At 35.5% G+C, this 26319-nt stretch overlaps 1 protein-coding gene across 1 annotated transcript; it reads right to left on the minus strand.

The window, feature by feature from the left end:
• Positions 1–8006: 8006 nt before the first annotated feature.
• LOC149803102 (small ribosomal subunit protein uS2-like) lies at positions 8007–25982 on the minus strand. The gene is made up of 6 exons (XM_089952698.1): positions 25907–25982; positions 19721–19885; positions 16053–16258; positions 12468–12626; positions 10680–10808; positions 8007–8430 (listed from the first exon to the last, which is right to left on the minus strand). The coding sequence occupies exons 2-6, from the start codon at positions 19851–19853 to the stop codon at positions 8155–8157; spliced, it is 903 nt and encodes a 300-aa protein (XP_089808824.1). The 5' UTR covers positions 19854–19885; positions 25907–25982; the 3' UTR covers positions 8007–8154.
• Positions 25983–26319: the final 337 nt, after the last annotated feature.

Raw genomic sequence — 26319 nt, forward strand, 5'->3', positions numbered from 1 at the left:
TCATTGTCACCAGCAGCACATAAATGTATACTTAAATTTGCCTAGATTTTGGTGAGCTTGCAGAAAAAAACATAATCATCTTGCTGAGCCTGCTAATAGGATATGGCTATTTGTAGGGAAATGAACACCTGTCAATAGGTGAACATTTTTAAAAAACAGTCTTTGGTACATGAACCACCTAACTTCCCTAAAGCCCCCATTGTCAACATTTTACACAAAAAGTTGTTTATTCCAGATCATGCTGAATCTTGAAAGCAGTTGATCCTAAACAGCGTTGGGTGCCTTTAAAACTAGATTGATGATTAAATTAATTATGGGTATATAATTTCTCCCTCAAACTGAGAAACGCAGCCATTTATCACATGCGTTCAGATTATTGCGATGTTGACTGGCAAATTCCATGGGTCAGCAGATTTCATTTGAAAGCTGGAATGCAAGAGTTGGTAACATCATCATTGTAAACAGAAATCAAAACCTGCTATGTCATATACAGTAGATGAGCCTTATGTGACATTATTCTAGATTACTTTGTTTCAAATATAAATAAACTGTATATGAAACTCTCTTCCTTCCCTCTTTAATCAGTTTGTCTGCCATGCGAATGTTGTTATTGGATCAGTCACTAGTGGAATTTGTTGCATGCACAATATCACCACTTCTGGAGCACTTACAAAAAACAACAGAATTACGAGCAACTTTGGTGATTAAATTATGAGGTGCCACCACTTAATTCTAAACTTAATAATTGAACATTTTAAACCAAACATCTTATTTCAAAGAATGGTTAATGTCAGATAGTTTTTTTTAACAAACCATTTCCTTCCTTCCAAACTTTAGATTGGAAGAATGGTGAAATTTATGAAAAACTGCAGCATTGGGGGTTTCTTGGTCAGATATTTAGTTTCATGAGATTGTAAATTTAATTTGCATTTTATGTTATTGGTAGCCACACTATGCAACATTAACTTTTTCCCTGCAATCACTGCTTTTGAAACTACAATGATCAATCATATTCCTTTGCTTGTATTTAATTATGGTGCAGACTTACTTTAATGAAGAGTGGCATTGTTTTTACTGAAGATTGAAACTAGCTTGCTTTGATGAAGGGTGCATTTGTTAATGTGATACCAATATTAAAACCTGTTGGCATTATTAAGTAATTGTAGAAAAAGTACAGTTTAGAACTGGCAGCTTGTCAACAAAATTAGAAAACAAAGGATTTGTTTAAATTGGAACCAAGGCTTCTCTTGACATGTACATCTATTTTTTATCTTGATGTTGACATAATCATGTCATATTTGATAATAACAATAGACCATGGACTGCGACATTGCATTCACGTTGACATATATGACTTGTCAACACGAGATTTCAATATTAAGTGGGTAAGATTGTAAAATGTTTAAAAGTCAGGTCAAGGTCAGTGGGACTCCAAGATGGACAATGATCTGAAGAAAGTAACACAAGTTGAATGTCACAAACCAGGACCCAAACAACTGAATCACTTGCATTTGAGAGAAGATAGGCACGTAATAATTTTGGGAAAACAGGTTAAAGGTCAAAGTCCCCAGAACTGAAAAGAAAACTGGTTTTCACAAAATAACTCTGTCATTTGCCCTGATCAGATTTTGTTGATTGCTTGGTGACCAATGAAAGAGGATTTTACTATTAAAATAGTAGCATAATACAATTTACAGTGGGTCAGTGGTTCTTCCTCCACCAATTATACTGGCCACCATGTATAGCCTATCTTGTGCTGAAAAATGGCGTTAAACCATACAACAACAATTTACCTCGTGGTGGGCAAATATTGAAGTGTTTACAGTACCTATAGGCAAATACTGAAGTGTTTACAGTACCTATACTCATATTTTAACTTCCTGTTCCATATATTACTTTGTTTTTGGTTTCTAGTGTTTTCTTGAAAAATTCTCCCTATTTAAGAATTGACCATGCAGAACATAAATATCAGGGTCAATGTGTTAGGACTACCTTGAAAATGTATTACACTAAGAGCGCCTTTTCATAGTGAAAAGCAGATGACAGATTTTTAATTTTATTTAAAAATAAATTACCCAAAGTTGATAAAAATTCCTTAAGGAAAGACCATTTTACACCAAATAGTCACCAACCTTTCCAGCTCATCAGTGCATACAAGCTTGGTGGTCCAAAGTTTCACTCATGTATAACAAGCTTAAATCTCAGTCTCAGACATTTTAACTACACGATGAAACTTTTATAATTACCTTTATTAATCAGTGGGTTGGTGTTTTTTTCTTCTCAATTCCAAATCGTCTTATTTTCTTAAAACTTTTAGGTATTTATCTCACTTGTCTTATTATCTTAATGTGGTTTCAACTTTATTGCAAATTCTCGTGAGAAAGCTGTTTTAATGCCTCCACTGTGGTGGTAGAAGGGGGCGTATCACTTTGCTGCTGTTCATCTGCAAGTCGGTACAGCAATCACAAATGTGTTGTAGGTCAAAAGCACAAAAAACAAAAGCCATTTAAAGGTTGCACACTATCATAGATGACTGGATTAGATTTTCAGGTCATCACAGCAATTGTTAAATTTTTAAAAATTTTCAAACTGTTTTACTTGAGCAGCTTTAAACACCACCCCCCATAAAAACAACTACAAATGAAAATTTGGAAAGCATATTGGTATTCATATGCAGATGACCATATTAGATTTTCAGGCCATTGTACCAACATTTCTTTTTTTTCTTCTAAATATATTAATACCACCTAAAGTAAACAAAGCATTTCTTTTTAACAAGACAAAGTATTTGGTGAAATTGCTCCCAAGCATGTCGTGTTTTGGAGTTAAAGACTTGGTTACACAACAGTGTAATTCAGACAGTTCAGTTCACTGTGGCCTTATTTGCTGTACAAAACTTTGTGGCTTGCTCTTGGAGATTTTGAAAGGACAAGACAAGGTCACTTTGAACTCGAGGAAGAACAATAAGTTTAGTTCTAGACAACTCATCTTGAACAAATCTGTCATACACCAGTGGTATGAAGATGATCACATAGTTCCAGTTCAAAGGTCAAGGTCATTTAGTTTCTACACGATATCTAACTATAGTTCAAGTTCCTTTACTTTGTGGGTGGCTTGTGCTATTGATTTTGGATTGAAAGGTCATGTTACAGTGAGTCACAAGGAAGAAATGCTTTATGAAAAGCATCTTTATTCTTGACCGATTGCCTTTACCAAACTTTGTGATTGGCAAATGTGCATGGGGCAAACAAAGCATATTGGGTTTTTTTCATCCAGCTGTGACACAGTAAAGTTTGTTTAAAATAACTTTGGTTATGCTCCAAATAATATAGTACAAAAATTTTATGAGTTCCACAAAATTGAAGAAAATAGGCCACAAATGTTTGACAAGTTGGGCTAAAGGTCAAGGTTAATATTTACCCTGATAAAGACAACTGATGTCCACAAGTAAAATTGTGCTCTATTCCGTATTTTTTCAAAAATGTGCACATGGACGGCCTTTTTGGGCCATGAAGGAAAATACAGCTTAAAAGGTTATGGTCAAAGCCACTGATCCATTGGCCAATGCCATCCCAAGGATGGCCATGCCTTGTTACATACAGAATTATAAAACATCGGCAGGTGTAGAATGTACTTTTCAAGGTAATCTGATTACCTTGATCATTTAACACTACCCTTTTTATGCCTATATCCATGTTCTTAGTTGTATTGTCCACAACAATATTTTTGACAACATCCTTTTCAGCAGAACTCAGACTGCATCTTTTGGAATATTGTTGCTAGGGGGAGATAGAATTAATCATGTATGACAAGTATCGGACTGGCATTACACGAGAAAAGTGATGATTTTATGGTTATCACAATTTTCATCCACAGGTGGTATCTCATAATTTTTGCTGCACTTGCCATTAGGGCTATTCCAATTAAACACTTTAGACCCTGGGAAAGCAATCCCCGAATGGCGCAATTTAGAATTTTGTATTTTTTCAAATGAACTCTGAATAATCATAGTACACCAGTGTACAAGATTTTTAAATACTGCCTTCCCTGGGTACAATGCATGTTCAAATGGAACAGTTCTTATCAAGAGTGAAAAAATGTCAAGTCATAGCAACTTTCATTTTGGATTCTTGCTGTAGCACAGTTTGGATATTGATCAGTCCAGTATCTTTACAAGACTTCAGGAGTGTCCTGTACACTGCATTTACATTTATTGCAAGTTTTAAAGTATTGGCAATCATACTCAGACGTTTTCTGTATACAAGTATTGGCAATCATACTCAGATGTTTTCTGTATACAAGTATTGGCAATCATACTCAGATGTTTTCTGTATACAAGTATTGGCAATCATACTCAGATGTTTTCTGTATACAAGTATTGGCAATCATACTCAGATGTTTTCTGTATACAAGTATTGTGTTGCACATGTCAATTTCATCCATGATTACATCATCAGTATGCATGAATTTTGCTTGTAATCAAATTCATCAGAGACTGAATGTACATGCTTGCATACCACATCTAATTAGAAATAAAGTCTCAGTAGTGTTCATAAAGATGGTGTTGATGCCTGATTAATAAAAAGGCAATTCCAGTGGCACATTCAGCCTTGTGCCTGGTGATGAAAAAATATGACCATTATGACTGTACCCTGGTTTATAGTACATTAAAAATTTTTTTATATAAAGGAGCTATACTCAGACATGCCAACCCCTGGCAAGGAAAAAAGTGTAATCCAAGCCCAAAAAACCAAGAGTAATCCACATATAACATAATAAAATTCAATAAGCATCTGTACAAAATGGTGTTTTTTTTTACCCCTTCTGGTCTTTTAACATCAATTATTACTTCAAATTTTCATATATAAATCACTTGAAGCTTAAAAAAACAAAATTCTCTCATACTGCATTTCAAAACACTTTGTACCAGCTGAGATTACGAATATTTTGCACACTAGTAGAGAACCAAGTGCTGGGTTACAGAGCCTGGATCTGAATTCAGTTTTATTTTTGTTAATAATACTGAACAATCTCTCACAATCAGCATTAAAATGGTAAGGAACCAATATTCCTTTCATAACCTGACAAAGAAGAGGAAATATATATCTTCAGGTTATTGGATCTTTTAGCTGGGAAAAGAGGTGCCATTGCACATCAACTCTGTCCGCATGAAGTACATTGACAGGTAGAATGCCAACATGATACTTCAGGGTTCTCCTTCTAATTTATCAGCAGCCTTTCCTGCATCAAGGTGCATCATATTACAGGGACAACCTGACGTGTACACTGAGGGAGACATTTTTCAAAATATAGAATGCAACTCCTTTATGAATTCCATTCATCACTGATGCATTATCAGCTGAAAACCCCATACAGTTATGACAGCTTCTGTTTATTCAAAGCATAATCAAGCAAATAAAAAATGTTTTCCTTAGTGGAATCTACTGTTAATTCTAGTAATGAAAGAAGAGCACTGACTTTGCCCTTTTCATTGTCAAAGTCTCTTACAAAGACTGGGTACAACTTTTTGTCATTAGAATCAATGCTCCTGTCTGGTGCAATACTTAACAGCCCAATTTTCATGGCTTCTGCAATTTTAAGCAAAATATCTTCTGCTAAACACCTAACAATATTAGATGATTTTGTTCTTGCAATGCATATTTTCTGCAATTTTGGAATCGGGTAACATCCGTTTGAACAACGGACCAACGTAGTCTTCTACTGCTAGGGGTAGTCCGTGTTCTATTAAGAACTCGGTAGAAAATAACACCTCTGCATTTATTAGTTCTGCTTTAAAAAAGAAGTTACAAGTTACCTTAGTATTGGAGTTAGCAAAACGAGCTAATTCAAGGTTTGTTTTACCATCATGACCAATATTAAAATCCTTTCCATACAGCCTGCAGTGGGCATGAAGCTGCCCTAGAATGGAACGCTGGTTTGTGTAATTCATATATTCATCTTTGAATCGGTTTTTAATCCATCTCTGAAATTATTTGAAAAACATTTTTGCTCTATGACGCATCTACTAGAATAAATCTGACTTGACTTTTAAGGCCAAATATCTACAGACTGGTTCTGTATCAGATATGAATTAGAACAATGAATCTCCAAGCAAAGATTAAAAATTTGAAAACCAGTCTGTTCTCTTCTAACTAAGCCACACAGTTGCTATAAATAGAAACCAAGCTCAAAAGTTTGAAAGTAAAACCAGCATGTTTCTTGGAAATAGGGCAGCTGCTATAAACAGAACACAATATTGTTAGGAAAGTGCATGCAAGGCTATGGACAACTGTAAACGTACTTCTTAGTTACATAGAAGCAGTCTTTTCTGGAATATGGTCTTAAAGATTAATGGGAAGTTAATAAGAAAACAAATTATTAATTTTTTGGGAGGGGAAAAACCAAAAACGCATAATCCGAACAAGTTTACGCATAAGGCGTAATTTAGTGAAAAAAAGAGCATAATGATCATACCAAAGGCCAAGTGGTTGGTATGTATGTATACTAAGTGCAAAAATTACTTTATGCCCATTTTTCATGTGACCCAAGTGAACATAATCTGTTTTTGTAAACGAGTCTAATTCATAGCTTTATACAATAGTGTCTTCTGCCAGCCAGGTTACCTTTTATGAGGATGGTTTCAAAGTTTGTTGGTAAAATGCACATTGAAAGAAAACCACTTTAAATTAAACAAACTTAAAGTTAGATTATGCCAATAAAATTATAGTCAAAAGCGAGTAAAAAAAAAAAGACATTTTGTTGGGATACCCCAACCTGCATATTGAAGGAATTGTACGTTTAGCAGAAAATAACACTCATGTTTTGCATACTGGAATAAGGTCTCTTGTAAAATTTGGAAATGAACAAGATATAGTTTGCCCATAATTATTTCGCATTTCTTCTATTCTATCGCATACTTATATTTGTTCCATAAATTGGTTTTCAGTTAAATACTAGATTCATAAAGAACATGTTGCAATTTCAGTCAGTATGTAAAACCTGTATTAGGTCTCAAGTGGTAACTGGCATCATCAGTTCAGCTGAAAAACAACTCCAGGTGAACCAAATGTACAAGCTTACAACTATTAAAATGCAGTCTGATGGAAGATGTAGTCCCTGTAATGATCATCCATTTGAAACGAAGCACTTCTGCTTCATTGGTGTTGTAGTTCATTGAAAATGGACACTTGTGTGCCAAATTAAAATAACCAACATTAATGAACATATTGGGAAATAAAATGGTGTAATCAGTAAATGTGGTTACCTAAAACACTAATTTAAGTGAATCCATGGTGGAAGATGCTGACAAACCAGTGAAATATGATATGATACTAGGTAATAAATGACAGAAACTTGAAGAAAAGTTTTCATTCTTGCTCTCTTTGAATCTAAATACTAGTTGGTGCTAGTCTGGCAGGGCAATTTCAGAACCAACAGTTGTTGTTTAATCTTTACTTTAAAAACAAAATGCACTGGGTTTTTTTGCTAGTGTCGATACAGTGCATTTTCCATGTGACTACATTTGAGAAAGTGACATTCCCAAGTCAACTGAAAAACACAGTAAAATGAAATCTAACCATGTCTTTAATGAAAGTATTAAACTAAATTTTGCTTCAATCCTTAAAGGTCTAAAACTTTACAGACTGCAAACTGAAATATAACGGTCTAATGTACCTGGGGGCACAACAATTTTGCCAGAGAACAGAGAAAATCTAACTGAACCCAATGTCTTCTTGATGTAAAGCCTCAATTCAAACTTTATTTCAATCCATAAAATCCCTCAAATATCTTCGAGCAGAAATTAACACATAAATTTTGTGACAATTCTGAGGATCAGACAGACTACACAGTTCTTAATGATTTAAAACCTGTACCAAATTCGATATAAATTCATCAAATCCTTTAAAAGCAAAATTTGCAACGAACAAAACATGATGGACGGACATGTGAAACACAATATACCTTCTCCAGATTATGTCGGGAACATAAAAAAAACGAACAATACCTTTTTCTTAGCTAATTTTTACTTTTGCTTTTTCATTCTGAATCCAAGGAAAAATATTCAGTGATGGTGCATTTCAAGACTTTAATTAAACTGATCACTGTTGAAATCCTTAAAAAAAGTCATACTAGCTGCCACTGCTGTGGGTCAGTTTAACCCCAGTTCTCAGCAGAGCCACCCCAGTCATTTGTTTTGGTGGTTGTCTGGGTTGACCAGTCATCGGTTGTTGCAGACCAATCTTCTGTGGCTGGTGGCTGTGAAATGGCAAAGCCACTGCCCAGGGCAGATGGAACAGGGATGGTCTCTGCTGCCCAGTCACTGACTTCAGGGGCGGGGGCTGGGACTGGTGTGGCCTCATTCATCCAATCCTGGCTTTCTTCCTTCATTGGTGCCTTTTCTGCAACGGTTCCCTGCTCCTCCTTCTCAGCCTGGCATAAAAACAAGCAAATGGTTAACTCCAGCATTAAACTATTTCACGAACTTGAATAATCAAGAAACAGGTAAAGGTATTTATTTGTTCTAAATGACCTCAATTTTTTTTTTCAACCTGCAAGTGGAGGGATTTTTTTTGGGTGCAGGAGGGTGTGTGTAAACTGCTTTCTATCAGAACTCCCTTTAACCTTGACCTGTAAACGTTTTTTTTTTTAATACTCGAAATGCAATCCACTTCAAGTATGGTAATAGCAGATGGTGAAAAATACAAGTTGTAGATATAAAAAAAAACTAGAAATGACTGACTAAGACACACAAAGATAAAGGACAACATTGCAACATGTGTTCCACCTTATGCCCACTTATAAAATGCATAAAGCTTAGTTATTTAATTAAAACAACAATTTATATTATGTAACCAGATTGTTGCCAGGGATTCCTAAACACTGCAACCTCACTTGGTAGTTTGAATCAAGAGTTTCTTTAGTAACATGGTGGACATATTTGCAAGGGTGAGTACATGTTTTCAAGCAACAGATGTGATATATAGCTCAATGTCTTTGACAATATCAACAATTCCTTATTAGGAGTTAGAGCTCCCCTTTATTTTTTAAAGTTACAACTCCCTTTTATCTGTTCAATTTATTTTAAAATATTAAAACTAGACATTGTAAATAATGGATGCAGAGGAAAGTTTTTACTGCAAAGGACTGTTCTAGAAATTATATAAAGACAGTGAACAGTCTTGTCTGCTTGCTTACATCAAGAGCTTCCATCTGGTTTGAAATACCAACAAGCCGACAGTTAGCCCCCCTGCTCAAGCAACAAGTTAGTTAGAAATCATAAATTCATAAATGAGAGGACAAAGTTTTGTGCATTTTAAATATTGTTATGTAAACTTAATTTGTTTTGTTTGTTGGTTGTTTTGTTTGGTTTTATTTCATTGCATGCTGTTGTGGTGTGGCATTGTATGTTGGGCTTGGCCTTGTCCAGTATTGGGTTCATTTCTGCTTGGCCCAGGCTGACTTTTTTTAAAATTTTATTCATTGTAAACAATACAGAGCTAAATTATGCCCTATATGTATGGGCTTAAAATCAGTATTATTAATAGAACAAGTAAATATGTTTATTTGGGTCAAGGTTTTCAAATTTCCGAAGTGAATTTTACAGGTTATTGTTCTTATTTGTAAACATGAAGATCATTCTAGAAGGTTATTTTCCACTAGGTAATTTTTTAATTTATTTAAGAAAATGCTAATTGTGACTCAGGTCGAGTAGAGAATTATATATATTGTAAACGAGAAGATTTTATCATTCGTACAAGCACTTTCAAGCTATATTATGTATGTCCTATTATGAATTTTATTTCTTCAAATTATTGAAGTGATTATTTCCTTTAGTAATACAAAAGTGCTCTAATAAAACTCTTCAATAGAGACATTCACTGGAATTTATAGTGTATTCAAACCTGGAATAATATTTCTGTGATTAAAGATTGTTGGCACATCAACACACTAGGAGCTATAACGAACAAGTTATTGCCTTCAGTTTTTGGATTTATTCTGGACTTTTACTGAATTTTATTCAAGACTTTAAATTTTTATGAGTTGTGTCTAATTCTTGAATTTATTTTGGGATTTCATTCGCAATACAGCATGTTCTTTTTTCTTATTTTCACTTTGCATTCTAGGGAAATAAATTATGTTAAATTTTACAAAGCTTGTTGTCTTTCACTCATTTTTGCTGCTTATTTTAAGAATTTAAACTCATAATAATATCATTGAGGCTTTTCATTTTTAAAATCGACAGTGGTGATGGGGTTTACAAACAAATGGGATGGGTGCACAAATACTACAGCTGTACTCAAGAAAATTACCACAAAAAAAACCATGATCATTAACCTATGGTACAGATGTGTCATGTGAATGTAGTGATCACAAAGTAGAGCTCCCATCAATGTAAACATTGGATGATTGCAAGAAAATTTAGGATTAAAATATTCAAAGATATTACTGCTGATGTAACTATTTAGGTGTGGAATTGCAATGAAACATTACATTGCTTTTATTGTGAAAGTATGCTGATGGCAAGAACTCACCGATGACTTTTTAGTTCAAAACAATCTTTATCAAAACTCGAATAGATTGTTTTTCAAATTACTGGCAAATGACAAGTAGGAATTTCAATCTCCAGCCTTATAGCCTTGTTCATAAAAAAAAAAAAAAAAAAAAAATTCAAGTCTCACCTCTTCTGGATCTCTGTAGAAGTACAGATCCACCATCACTTCCCATGGGTGCTCACGGCTAATAGTACCACGTAGACGAAGCACCTCCCTTGCCAGCAACCACCACATAAGACCAATGGACTGGGTTCCCTGTAATCAACAGCGCATACCAATTTAAATGCAACATAAACAAGGATTATTAAAAAAATGTTTATAAAACAACACCCACCATCCATAAATTTCAAACAATTGGAATATTTAATCAGTGCTTTTCAAAGTACCTGCTCACAGAATGTCAGGCACTGGGTTGCCTTGCTGATTCAAATGTAATACAATTTTTTGAAGAACCAGTTAAAAAAAACAATTGCTTGGTAGCTGACAAAAACGATTTTCTCTAACTGGTATGCGAGATAAAAGGTTTGAAAACCACTAATTTAAACCACTGCAAACATATACACAATGTATTTAATTCCAGGGATTGTGATGGGCTTTGCCAATGTCATAAAATTGCAAATTTTCTTCTTACTGGAGACAAAACATACCATCTAGCATATTTTTTTTGCAACAACATTTCTGGCTGTTGAAAACTGTATATGGAATCTTGGGTATGGGAGTGGATACATTCAAAAGCACCATGACGGGATATAAAATACACTAAAATCTATTGTTACATAAGCAAATCCTTTGTTCATATTGATAAACCATCCTAGCGCTGCAATATTATATCATAATCCCCTTATGCTGATGTCTGGCCTTTTAAATGTGTAATACTGTAATATAACTAAAACAGTCATGTGACATGTGACTTAGCGTACATGAACTATGTGATTTGTACTATAGTAACTCTTGACATTTCTTTGTGGCACAAGACTAGTGAAGATTCAACAGGACTGGTAAATTTCTCACTTTACCAGTTCTTCTGGCTAAAAAATAATTATGTTATATTCTAGACCTTCAAATACTTCCAGTGGACTGTTGTTGTTTTGATATACCATATACTGATGACAACAAAATTTGGCACTGTTGGAAATAAATCAAAATACCATGGTAGTTAAGTTTTTCTCAATGTGCACAATCTACAAAACATATTCTGAACCTAACAGATGTACGAAATGTAGCTCATCTCAGCAGTAGTAAATTGTCTTAACAACACTCAGCTAGTGACACAACTTTGCTTTCATGGCAAGTTTGGTAAAAACGGCTATCGCCAAGACATTAATTTATATTAATCCTTTTGTCCTCTATGTCCCAAGTTTTAAATTGCAAATTTAGGGTACATATACTTTATTTTTACATCAATTCCATTATTGTTTGATTAGATACAATGGCTAAATGGTACACCATTTGGTAATAGTAGTGAACAATCAATCAAGCACTGTGCGACTAATTGTGTTTACATTGTATGAAACATGGGATGAAGGTAGAACATGAGAAATCCTATATACTTGTGCCTCAAAGGAAACAACAGTGCTACAGACAACTTTTCTTCAACGGACACAAAATGAACTGGTATGGTATCTATATTCACTGGAAGACTAGAAAAAAAGAATCTGACCCAAAATTTACTTTCTATCAGGGCTGTTCCATTGAAACATACAAAGAACCTATGGAAGGCACTTTTAAAGTAGGGTACCCACCCACAGATGCAATTTAGAACTTTCTCATCATTTTAATATGAACTCTGTGAAATCAAAGTACCCAGGCATATATTTTTTAAAAACCACCTTCGCTGGGAACAGCCCTCAACAAATATGGCACATATAGTCAGCACTTTTACATTAACATCACTGATGCAGGATTTGATCTTACCTTGTTGTTACATGGGATGGCAATGTCCACATATCTGAGTGGAGAGTCTGTGTTGCACAAGGCAATGACTGGAATGTTGACATAGGAAGCTTCAGTCAGAGGCTGGTGATCAGTGCGGGGGTCAGTCACTACCAACAGCCGTGGCTCACGGAAAGCAGCCTAATAGGATACAAAACAGAATAATTAATGTGTAAATACAAATGAAGTTTAATATAATCAAAATAATGCAAATGGGTTTATATAAACTGAATTTCAAAACTAGGTCCACTGAAAAGCGATTTAAAGAGTATTTCAGTTATTATATGCCAATGTAAAATCTACTAGATTAAGCTAGTTACTCGCATTCATTTTGCACTGTTTACAGTTAACCCTGTTTACTGTCGGTGGAGTATCAGGCTCTACATTATGACACTGAAATCAAGGTGCCCATAATAAACATTTGTCAGTTTTACAAACAAATTATGCAATATTTCCTGGAAGTCTAGCTCAGCTTCTGACAAAAGCCATGTCCGTGCCACAAAATACCAATCCTGCCTCAATATTTATTGATAAACAGAGGTAATTTGAACTTTTACAGTTTTATGAAGTAAGATGTAAACCATGACAGGGATATAACCGAAAAACCTTGTATCCCCAAATAACTTATAATTAAAGCTGGGCTAGCAAACATCTCAAATCCCAGCTAGACAAACAGCTTTAGATGGCAACGGCTCAAAAATATGTCCACTTCTAGCAAATTCAAGGACTTGTACTCCTCTGCTTTTCAAGGGCCTTTCCAACAGCAACCTCTCTTCAGAATTTTGTTGAATTCTAATAATAATGAGAGTTAATACTTGGTACCAATTGTTGTGACTGAAAATCTAGGCCTGCATCCTCAACGATGAAACAATCATGACAATCAATCTCAGCTTACAGACTGCATTAAATCCAACAATAATTAAGGCATTGTGTGCTAAAAAAAGTGGGCCAGTCTGACAATCTGGGGTTATACCTCAGCTAAGCAATGACACAGAATGCTGACGATCAAACTCTGGAAAGGTCTCATTAATAACAAACTGAATACCAAATTAGGTTCAAATAAAACAATAATCAAGGGACATGCGCAAAAGTGAAAATAGGTGGTTCTGACAATCAAGGATATAACTCTTCTAGACAAGGATGTCCTTTAATCAAACTTATACAGGGTATCATAAATATATAGCTGCATACAAATTTGATTAAATTCTAGTAATAATTAAGTGAGTTATGGTGCAGAAACAAAACTGGATGGGTCTCACGATCAGGGGATATAACCCAATCAACAATTATGCAGATCAGTGATAACTAAATTCATGCAAGGCCTATAGTAAAAGTCACACAGGTGATGTATGCATAGCTGCCAACCCTCCAGGCTCAAAATTAGTGAATTTGTGAAGCGATCTTCAAGTCCAGGAATATTTGTTGGAACAGCTGATAAAGGTAGATTGTGTTCAACAATAAAACTCACAAACAATGCTTCAGTGTTGGTAGCCTGCAGGTCTTCCATCGATGGCTTAAAATATTCCAGAGCTGAAGTCTGCTAATTCTTAATTTTCCCAACCTCTATGTGGTTTTTTTGCAACCGATGTGCTTCCTCACATCGTCTCTGCCACCATGCCTAATACTAAAATTTGTGGCACACTGTGTGTAAAAAGCATTATGTATATCAATGTTTGATGGCTGAATGCACAGCCAATTTTTTGTACATTCCAAATTAAACTTCACTGTTTGAGCAATACATTAATTTTTCCTTGGTGGTGAAGCAATTTTCAAGATCTTACATGCGATGCCGAACGGTAATGTAAATCAGTGTTGGTGACGCATGCGTGGAGCAAAATTCCGGTTAAGCTCCAGTATCTCTCAAAAGCATCTGTAAAACTACTCTTATACATATAGATTAAAATAGGCTAAAATGCTTGCTACCGGGCCAACTGTACCAATCAGTTGTAGTTCTACTAATATCTCGACTAGCGCTTAACGGGAAATCAATTCTTTTATTGAAGATTTAAAATAATCGAGAAATGGAGAGTTCGTGAATTTTTTGCTTGCAGTGTGAATCAGTGAATCGCTGAAAAAGTCGTGAAATTCACGCCAAAATCATGAGGGTTGGCGGCTATGCGATTTGCACATAAAAATGTGCAGTTTAAGCAACTGAGGTACTGACGTAAAGTTAGTCTGGTTCCCTGACTAATTCCACTAATTCTATTATGAAACCAATTATCCAGATTTTTTTGCAACAATCATTTTCCATAGCTTAAGGGTCATTTTCGTAAGACTTGGGGCAAAATCTTATGGGTTGGCAGATCTGACCTTGGGCTCGACCTTCTAATCAATAGGCTCCTTCCTTACCCCAGATGCAAGTTTGTCCCAGGTTCTTGACAGAACTAATACTATTGTGCAGAAACCATTCTTTTTCATTCAGTGACCTTGAGTTGTTGACCCTGAAATTGGCTTCTTTCAGTCTGTGACCTAGACCTTTTACCACTGAAACTGACAGGATTCTTCCCACCCTAAGCGCAAGATGAAGATTAGTCCAATTATGTGATGCAACACTAATGTTACCGTGCAGAAATCATTTTTCTTCTTTTTGTCAAAACAATGTGAAAATCTTTTTTTTTCTGTACACAGAAAACACTGAAATAAAACTGAAACAAATACCAAATTTTCCTAATGTAATATATGTGGCATGTTTCGTCGTCTATGTTGCTCTTTATTGACCAAATGCAAGCTTATGCTGCACTGTACTGAAGAAAAAAAAAAATCCAAATGTGTAAATCTAAGTAAATAGCAGTCTTGGGGACTAAAGTAAATGTCTTATTGAATTCAGAATCATCAATGTGCCATTTTCTGCTGATCCGCAACCTTGGAATGACCAAAATGTTCAGTGGATGCTGAAGCCAGAATATACATTTTAGATTGAAATACAAAATTTTAAGCATCTGATCTACTCCAGAAAATAGCCACCAATCAAAACTAACAGCTAATTCACTGCATGATGTACCAAAGTGTATACTCTCAAAACTGACCGGACATGAAGCAATGGCAAAAGAGTGCCCATTAAATTATCAGTAAAATACTTAAATCATACATGGTTAACAAAAGTTTGGAAAATCCTTTTAAAATGATACAAGTTAATTCTGAACTACATCACTCTTGTACTGAATGGGAAAAGTGGACTAACCAAAAGGAGTGTCTGTCATCAGCACTGTTGGCTGACAAGTCTAGTTTTAGGTGTTACTATACACTAGGTAAACAAATATTTGAATACAGTGTATTTAAATATGTGAAAAAGTATTCTCATTTGAATGCTTGGTTACTTGCTTCAGCTCTGCTTGGCAAAACCTAAATCCATCCTACAAATTATGACCCCAACAATATACATTATAAATGCCATCAACTAAACTATTCAACATTCGCATTTACAAGCACTACAGCTACAACAAATTTCCAAACCAACTCTCAAATGTTGCAGTGCCTGTTTAAAGCTTTCATAAATGGTCTGTTGTATACGCAGTGTACCAATAATTTCTCAAGAAGTTCTGAATTTGGATGTTATTTCATTTTTACCTGAATCTGGTTGGTGAAAGTACCAGGCGTAAACCTGCCTGCAATGGGTGTTGCACCAGTCGAGGAGGCAAACTTGAGAACGGCTCTCTGGCCATAGGGGCGAGCTGAGATGACGCAAACATCGGCCGGGTTCTCGATGGCAGCAATTGCTCGGGCAGCAAGTAAGAGTTTCTCCCATGTCTTCTTTAGGTTGATAATGTAGACACCTGTGTAATATGCATTATAAATTAATAATTTAATAATCTCACATTTCTTTAGCTTCAGTACAAAATGTTTTTTTGTTTTATGGCCCAACACCTGAAGGCTGGCAAGGCAAGTAAACTTCTTTGTCCAAAAATCATCATGGATTTTAATATCTGGGCTGATCTGTGAATATAACTCTCATTCTTCTGGTCATGAGTTTAATGAGGGATGCAAAGTTTAATGGTGTCACAAAATCTGGCCTGAAAGGAAACCATTTTGAAATAATGAGATAATTCTAGAGTATCAAGATCTAACTGACAAAAGTCCAAGGTCTGTCTCTCAAGCACGTGAATTACCATGACCCAATGCCAAAATTTTAAGGTAGCATGTGAAAAATAAATTATCTTAGCATCATAATGATTCACCCACAGCATGAAAAAATTCCACCAAGGTCTTGAGCAAATATAAGCAAGGGAAAAACTCTAACCCAAAATTTTACTTTGGTGGCTGAAACTGGAGGAAATGGTGGTAGACCAGTGCTATAAAAATTAAAAACAATGAATGCAAAGATACTTGGGTTAATACAATTAATTTAGAGTCTCTTTTCCTATAACAAGTAGGCAGACCACTGTCTGTTTCCTTGTGTGAGTGCCTGTTGTGTTATAGAACACAGCTTTATTGGGGGATTTTAAGCAGTGTTCACCCTTTAAAATGGATTAAAATTAAGAGAATATGAAGTAACTTGGGACTTTTTTTAAAACTCGAAACAGAGACGCCAACATGTGAAGGGAAAATGGAGTTGGGCATGGCGGGGTCCAAAAACCAAAGTCTATTTGTGGTAGATTATCAGAAACAGTTCTCATTTTCCATCTTGTTATATACACCTTTCCTAAACAGAAAATGTATGTGATATCTGGTCTGGAGTGTTCAATTTAAACATAAATGGTACCCAGGGAAGGCAGTTTTTAAAAATATATGCCAGGATACTTTGATTTCACAGAATTCATATTAAAATAAGAAAATTCTAAACTGCATCTGTGGGTGAGTACCTCACTGTAAAAGTGCCTTCCCTGGGTACCATGTATGTTCTAATGGAACAGCCCTGAGTAAAACATTTAACTTGTGATGCTGAAATTCATAGCAAGAACTATGTTCAGAACATGTAAAAAAAATTCTTCCAAATTCCCGTCTTGCTGGATTTGACCTTTCTTTGTCTTGCTGTTCTTGTGACATCAGGTCCTGAAAATTTCATTTTTGACTCATTGGTCCAAGAACAGTAGAATCATCCACTATCTAGGTCCACACAAGTCCAACATGCAAATGATTACTACAGTGTACTGAATTTAAATAAAACAAAGGATAATTTAACAAACTTGTTCAAAGTATGTATTTGTGTTTATTTGGGTTTGATTTTGATTTTTAATATAGATTTAATACTTTTTCAGTCATGTAACTATGATATCTGCAGTGTGGCAGTTAATAGTGATGTCTAGCACTGGGGAATCATGTCCCAGACATTTAGCATCATGTCCCACCCTGTCACATTATACTGACACGAGGCTAACCAGTTCTAATACTAATCTCTTACTGCTAAATGCCAAGACAGGCAGCTGCTAGTATCATTTTTAGAAGTCTTTTGGTATGACTTGGCTAGGGTTCAAACCTGTGACCTGCATCCGAGGTGGATGCTCTAACCACTTAGGCCACCAGAGCGGTCCTTGTATTTAAATTATGAATTCAATGAACGAGATGCATCATTACCCCTTGAATTGTAAATTGTGTTTTTATAGATTTATTTATTTATTCAACAATGTATCCCCTAAGGGTGCAAGACTGAGAGTAAAAGATCTCCTTGGTGTCAAATCGGGGGTCAGACTGTGTAAAAAAACAAACTTTGGTATCAAAACTGGGGGTCAAATTAAAAATGTGGGGGTCTCTGAAGCATAAATGAGGGTAAAGGGAAACACTGTTCAATTAGAACAATTCTCAGAAAAAGATACATATAAACATGCTGGATTTACAATTTTCATAGATTTACTTAGCATCCACATTTTTCTTTCATCTGTTATAATGACAAAGTGAACCTTTCCAGCAAATTATTATATGCAGAGCAGTCATGCATTGTATTTTTCTAACTTTAATAATATCTAAGGGTCAAGTGAGAAACCAGGTCTGCACCTTCTCACCTTTCATTACAAGAAGAAACAGATGGTTAAGTCCTCAGGTTATCTTTATCATAGTTGGCATATTTTTCTGACCTGATTTATTTGCCATCCTGGAGTGCAATAGATACTCCACTAGTAGCTTTATATTGGCCCACCAACAATCAACATTTAAACTCGTCTAGAACATTCAATAAGCTCCCAGAGAAGATGCTTGGCTTTAGACTTAGATTAAGAAAAGACGAATGATTGACAAAGATCAGGCAACATGTATTGATTGCTAAATTCGACTACTTCCTGTAATATGACAATACCACTGTCACTTCTGAATTATTAACTTCCACAAGCAACAGGACTCTTTTCATACATTTAAAGGGTTAAACAGCACAATGTGTCCCTTTAATGGAATAATAAAGTAATAAGAAAGGTCTGATAGACTAGTGCTGGGTCTGTAAGACTAGTGCTAGGCCTCAGACCATCCCAAGTTTGTGACAAGAACGACAACAATAGTTAGAATACTAAGGGCTTGGCAGGTTTAAATGATACTAATTCACATCACATCATATGGAAAAACACAACTCCCAATATACTGCTATTTATGGTCCCTTTAACTATCGAATATACACTGTTCCAAATATACTCAATATTTTCCCCAAATTGTTTTTGCTTTTTATGTCACTAGAAAATGTATAACACCTGAAACATTACTTGAGAAATTATTGCAGTGATTTGCTATTAAAAGCACCTTAGCTCCACAATAATTCATCTTCAGCTTTTATCTAAAAGAAAAAAAAGCCCAGACTGACTGTTGATTGTGAGCCAAAATGCAGTTCATGTTTAATCAGTCTGTCGCATGCCACTTAAATTATAGACTGGTATGCCATTTGTCTGTATTGCATCTAACAGTGAGAAGAATGAAGCAAGTACGCATTCCAGTTATCAGATAGGGAGCTGGTGATTACATGCTTCTATTCTTGGGAATATTATTTAACACTTAAAATATCAATTCACTGCCAAGTTGATTGTGAAAAATATTTGATTTCGGGGGGAATAATTTGAAGCATGGATTTAGAGCTAAAAACATGGAAAAACCATAGAGAGATCAGAGATGTTGGCATCTATGCATAAAGTACAGAACAGATTTGTCTCCAGTTTGAAATTTATTACATGTTTTAACAGACAGCAAGAGGCCAATAAGGGCGATTGATCTGGCTGTGTTCTATCCTTGAGAACTCCAATCATGGCATTATTACAAAGGTACATGTACTCCACAATTACAGGTAGACAATTCACAGAAAATCTTGGCACGTATAACTCACTTACCATCTGGTTTTCTCTTGAACACATACTGTTCCATTTGGTGGTCCACATTTGTGGCTCCCAGGTGAGTTCCACAAGCCAAGAACTTTGTTACATCCTCTTCTTTGAGGGCAAGTATGTCTACAACTCCGGACATCTCGAGTTGATCTGTGAGTTACGGCGACCAACCTTGTACAAAGCAGAAATTGACAAGAATAAAAACTTTTTCCTTTCAGAATAAACAAACATACAACAAACATACTTTAAGTGCAAAGTAATTAAAACTGCAATAAATTTTTTGCTCTTAGATATTTTGATGAAAATTAACACAATTTCTTTGAATTCCATAAAAAGAACTCATAACAAATACTCAATATTGCTATTATGGCAGATTAGTGATACAGAGACAGGGACTACCCAACTGGCGAAGAAGTCTGTTTTCACATGAACTCGATACTTTCAAACACGTCTCACAATAAGCTAATGTTTAAAATAAATCACACCTGAAAATGCTCACTTCTAGGTGAAATCACCAATCACAGATTCTTAGCCTGCAGTTATTTCCAATGTAGTTATGTAGTTACGTTTGTCTTTTGCAACATTTTGCACAACAATTTGCATACTTAAAAAATCTCCCGATTTACTAAAGTGATTAAGAAATATTAAAATTCCACAATGATTATCAGCTGGAAACTCCAAGTTGCTGAAAATTTCTGAAATGACTAATTCATGTACTTTTCAGTTAGTTCTAAACTTATGAAAAACACAAACACTGCAACTTTTAAACAGATATCATTTTGCTAAGAAACCAAATTTAACCTTTTACAAGTGGGGCCCCGAGTGGCCGAGTGGTCTAAAGCGCTCTTAGTTACGAATCACTGCCATCTCACCTCCGTCTGCGGCGGTTCAAGTCTAGGATTCAGCCAATGTGGGTATGTGAGAAAGCTTGCCAGTAGCTTCTCGTGGGTCGGTGGTTCTTTCCGGTGTTTTCCTGGGTTCTTCCTCCACCAAATTATACTGGCCGCCATGTATAGCCTATCGTGTGCTGAAAAATGGCGTTAAACCCCACAACAACAACAACCACCACCACCTTTTACAAGCTCAAAACCAGACTTTGAGCTACGATTGTAAAGTATTTTCCTTATTAATTATTTCTCCAAAACAAATGTTTACACTGGAAGTATGCTTCCATTTTCAGATAATGCATTATTTTCAAGTGAAAATGCCAGTTCAGAATACTCTGCTAATTAGCTGTAATCTTGTAGGAGTAACCAATGCAAATCTATTGAGGAAATAACAGTGGACATGCTTTGCAATGGCTTGAGAACTAAAGCTATGGTTTACATGGGAATCCAAAGAAACAGGTGGAATCAGACCTGAGGATACATGATACTTAATCATTTACTGGTGCTGGATCCTCACACACCCATATATAGGCCATTAATTACATGCCTGACAAGTACATACAGCAAAATTAATGTTAATATGGTCATTTAGAGGAGACATTTTTGGGCAATGTCAACCTAAAGGCGAGATCATATAAAATCCATATTGAATGTTGCACAGTGTGATGTCACAATAAAGCTACACATGCTGATAAATACAATGAAAGCTACGCATGTTGGTAGACAAATTCATACTACCATTAGACTCAACATTTTCTTTTCTTGACCCAGCTTAGTACAGTTCAGTTCACACAATTTTTATGTACCCCAAGCATCGGGGAGAGGGAGAATGCGGAGGATGATAAAAAATAACCTCCACTTTCTCTCTACATATATATCCCAATGCAGATGTTCCACACTTTCTCGCAGAGTTGTGGATGATCACCAGAGTGAATGTGGCCTCTATCAAATGGGCATGGTTTACTATGTAAGACCCCAGCGAGCATGCCTTTGGAGGTTATCGGAGAGACGCAAATTTATCTACATCGTTATAATAGATATGATGCCAAATTAAATTTTGATAACATTAATAAAGTTGCAATGCCTTGAAAAACTACTAATATTACATTTTCTCATTTAGAAACACCATTTGCAACATCTTTACACTTTTACTTTATTACAAGAAATCTGAAACTCGACGAGACTTTGTTGAGCTTCTTTGGAACAGTGTAAATTTATAATACTGTTTAAACACAAAAATTAATTTTCTGAGGTATCTCAAAACAGAAAACGCTGAATTTACACTGAAATGAGCCTGAAGATAATGTACAAAGCTTTCAACTAGTTCAATTCGGATTGCATTTATCCTGCAAGGGACCAGTCATTCGAGACTAGATGATTCTTTTTAATTGTGGTATTTTTTTTATTCTTTCATTCATCACATGACAAATTTGTTTAAAATAAAACGTGAATTGGGAATAGTCTTTTTTATACTACAAATCAAAACAATTATTTTCAAGCATATACACCACACCTTTTGAAAATGAAATGGTCTCTCCTTAATAGATTTGGTTTCAGCAGCTGTTCTGCTGAAATAAAGGCAGTGACCATCATAAGCACCGTTTAAACATGTTAGCTGAGGTCTTACTTTGTAGGACTAAGAAAATACTAATTATGGAAATGAGGTGTCAATAACCTGATCTAGTCCTACAATAAAAGTCATAGCACAAATTGTTTTTGTTTTAGTGCTATGTCTTACAACCCAAATAACGGCCTTGTATAGTGTGTTCTGATATCAGTTGACATCGGAATGAGCAGTCAAAGTTTCAGAAATATCGACACTCTTCCACTAATTTATGTGTAATTAATATACTTAATGTGCTATCTTTATCCTGGCAGAATGAAAATATGACACTAGCAAATGGACACATTTTCATGTTCCACTGACATACATTTGAATTTGTTGCAATGCAACGGCAGTCAGGTATGCCAAAATATGTTCAAGTAGGTTCATGCCGGAGATGTTTCTTGAACAAAATGAAACACTGCTTACAGTTCCAATAGGCATTTATTTTATTTGTTTTGTTAAAGAATTTCAAATAACCCAATTCCTGCATTCCCGGCTTTCAACGCTCTCCAACCAATCGAAATGTAGGCCAACAAAACTTGAAAACATATCCATTTCTTTTGTGAGAATTTGATTTGAGAAAAGACATCAGGGTAAGTAGTCCTACATTTAAGACCTTGACGCTGACATTTGTTTTGGGCGTCAGGGTCTTGCTGCCTAACAGTGCTGTGTAGTGGTCAAATTTTCAGGAATATCTCACACAAATAGCAACTAAAATAATGGCAATTTTCTACAAAGTAAAGTCATATGGTATTAGACTGACTTTACTTACTCTATCTTTTCTCTAATAAATTCAAATTCTCACAAAAACAAATGGACACATTTTCAAGTTTCATTGGCCTACATTTCAGTTGACTGGAAAGTGATGAAAGCTGGGAATGCCGAAATCAGGCAACGTTAAAATATGTAAAGCAACGTTTCGTTTCGTTCAAGAAACATATCCACCACATGAACCTACTTAAACATACTTCAGCATACCTTGACTACCACTGCATTGCAACAAATTCACATGTATGTCAACGGAACATGAAAACGAGTCCATTTGCTAGTGTCATATTTTCATTCTGCCAGGAGGGCCCCAGAGTGGTCTAAAGCGCTCTCCATTACGGATCACTGCCATCTCACGTCTGTCTGCATGGGTTAAAGTCTTGGATTCAGCCAATGTGGGTATGTAAGAAAGCTTGCCAGTAAATTCATGTAGGTTGGTGGTTCTTCCTCCACCATTAATATTGGCCTCTATGTATAGCCTATTGTGTGCTGAAAAAATGGTGTTAAACCCTACAACAACATCCCGCCAGGATAAAGACAGCACAGTAAGTATATTAACTGCACATAAATTAGTTGAAGAGTGTCGATATGGAGCCAAATGTCTGAGATATTCATGAAACATTATCTACTCATCGACATCGGAACACGCTATATAATGCGGTTTTTGGATAGTAAGATATAGCACTAAAATAAAATCAGCATGTGCTGTCTTACATTGTAGGACTACAGGGTAAATAAAGTTTGACAAAAACATTCCAACTTTACTTTATAGAAAAGCATAATTATTGGTTGCCAATTGTGTGTGATATTCTTGAAAATTTGACTTTCGTTGCACTGTTAGTCGACATCAAAACACGCTACAAAGCGCCGTTAATTAGGCAGCAAGACCAATCACTCACTAGTCCTACAGGTAAGACCTTGACGCTGATATTTATGTTTTTGGTGTCAGGGTCTTGCTGCCTAACTAACAGCACTGTGTAGTAAGTTTTGATGTCGACTAACATCATAATGGAAGTCAAATTTTCAGGAATATTTCACATAGCTGGCAACTAAAATAACGGCGCTTTTCAACAAAGTCATAAAGTTTTAGTCCAACTTTACTTTCTCTGATGTCTTTTCTCTAATAAATTCAAATTCTCACAAAAGAAATGGACCCGTTTTAAAGTTTCATTGGCCTACATTTCAGTAGACTGGAAAGTGATGAAAGCCAGGAATGCCGAAATCAGGTTAAATTATTTTTTAACCACACGAATAAAAATATATTATGCCTATTGGAACTGGAAAGCAATGTTTCATTCAAGAAACATATCCGCCACATGAACCTACTTAAACATAGGTCGGTATACCTCGACTACCATTGAATTGCAACAAATTCAAATTTATCTCCATGTTACATGAAAATGCATCCATTTGATAGTGTCATATTTTCATTCCGCCAGATAAAGACAGCGCTGCAAGTATATTAACTACACATAAATTAGTATAAGAGTGTTGATATACGTTTCCAAATGTGCGAGATATTCCTGAAACTTTGACTACTCGTTCTGATGTCAACGACATCGAACACACTATACAAGGCTGTTATTTGGATAGTGAGACATAACACTTAAACAAAACCAACATGTGCTATGTCTTACATTGTAGGACTACATCACCCCCGCCCAGAACAAAAATAACGGGTGATGTTAGTCCTACCTGTAAGACCCGATGCTGATATTTATGTTTTGGGCATCAGGGTCTTACAGCCTAACTAACAGCGCTGTGTAGTGTGTTTTGATGTCGACTAACATCGTTAAGAAAGTAAAATTTTCATGAATATTTCACACAAATGACAACTAAATTAACGACGCTTTTCTACAAAGTAAAGTTATGTTTTAGTCAGACTTTACTTACTATGATACCTTTTCTCTAACAAATTCAAATTCTCACAAAAGAAATGGACCCGTTTTCAAGTTTCTTTGGCCTACATTTCAGTTGGCTGGAAAGCAATGAAAGCCGAAATCGGATAAAGTTGAAAAATTAATTTTTAACGAAATGAATAAAAAATATATTATGCCTATTGGAACTGTAAGCAACGGTTCATTTCGTTCAAGAAACAGATCCCCAACATGAACTTACTTCGGCATACCTCGACTACCGTCGCATTGCAACAAATTCAAATGCATGTCAACGGAATGTGAAAATGCATCCATTTGCTAGTGTCATATTTTCATTCCACCAGGATAAAGACAGCACAGTAAGTATATTAATTACACATAAATTAGTGGAAAAATGTTGATATAGGCTGCCAAGTGTGTGAGATGTTCCTGAAACTTTGATTACTCATTCCGATGTCAACGACATCGGAACACACTATACAAGGCCGTTATTTGGATATTAAGACATAGCACCCAAAAAAATCAAAATGTGTACGGGTGATGTGTCTTACGTTGTATGACTATAACCTAATCTTAATATGGATCAAAGACTTTTATTTCAATGTAGTTTCCTGTTTATGTCAACTGACCCGGAACGATCTACATGGCGTCTCATTTTCCGACCATTGTTGAAACGCACTCCACCTCGTGCTTATGATAGTCGTTCTTTAAGTACAATCCCCTGCGAAATATTTTATCAGATCAGCCGGATAATTTATTTAAAGCTAACATGTAAATATGACTCGTACAATTTTCACCAAAAAAAATGTGTAACACTCGTTTGTAAATGTAAACCAACAAGGGAATACGCGCAGCACATGGATTATTACGAAAATATGTTACACCAACACAAAGACTCCAGTTTTTATCAAATACTCCCAATAGCTGCCAGCAATCTAACCAATTTGCAGTAATAACATATGTAGAATAATATAGAAAGAAATTAAGAATTAAAACAATGGATCTTTATTCCGTAAAATATAATACTGGCGGCAATTTTGCAGCTCTGACTTACAAAGTAGCGATGCCGTATGGAGATCGACAGGAAAAGGAAGTACAACGTGCACGCTACGGGGTTTACAATGCTGGCGCTCAACGGTGCATTTCATAAATATACAGCCATAAATTTCCTCCCGACGTTACTTCAGCAGACAGAAAATGACACCGAGGGACCACACATTTAATTTAAAAGAGGATTTGAGTTTGGATAGGTTTTCCATCAAACTATAATATTTTTAAATCTGAAAACAGTTTTTCCCTGTTAATGTAATGGATATAATAATTTATTTTTTAACGTAACAAAGATAACAAATTTTCAAGCTTGTTGGGGGTAAGATTTTCAAATAAAATCAAGGCTTTCTAAAACATCCACACACCCCACCCCCATAAGTGGTTCGTTTCTCTGAAGAGTCCTGATAGTGGTTCAAT

The sequence above is a fragment of the Sinohyriopsis cumingii genome, chromosome 3 (assembly GCF_028554795.1).
Source record: "Sinohyriopsis cumingii isolate HCF-2022 chromosome 3, ASM2855479v2, whole genome shotgun sequence".
NCBI lineage: Eukaryota > Metazoa > Mollusca > Bivalvia > Unionida > Unionidae > Sinohyriopsis > Sinohyriopsis cumingii.

Excerpts from the sequence above, each read along its gene's own strand:
- LOC149803102 (XM_089952698.1), bottom strand. The coding sequence starts at position 19,853 with ATGTCCGGAGTTGTAGACATACTTGCCCTCAAAGAAGAGGATGTAACA. Across the intron at positions 16,259-19,720 it reads GTTCAAGAGAAAACCAGATG|GTGTCTACATTATCAACCTA; the intron begins GTAAGTGAGTTA and ends CATATTACACAG. Across the intron at positions 12,627-16,052 it reads CTTTCACCAACCAGATTCAG|GCTGCTTTCCGTGAGCCACG; the intron begins GTAAAAATGAAA and ends GTATCCTATTAG.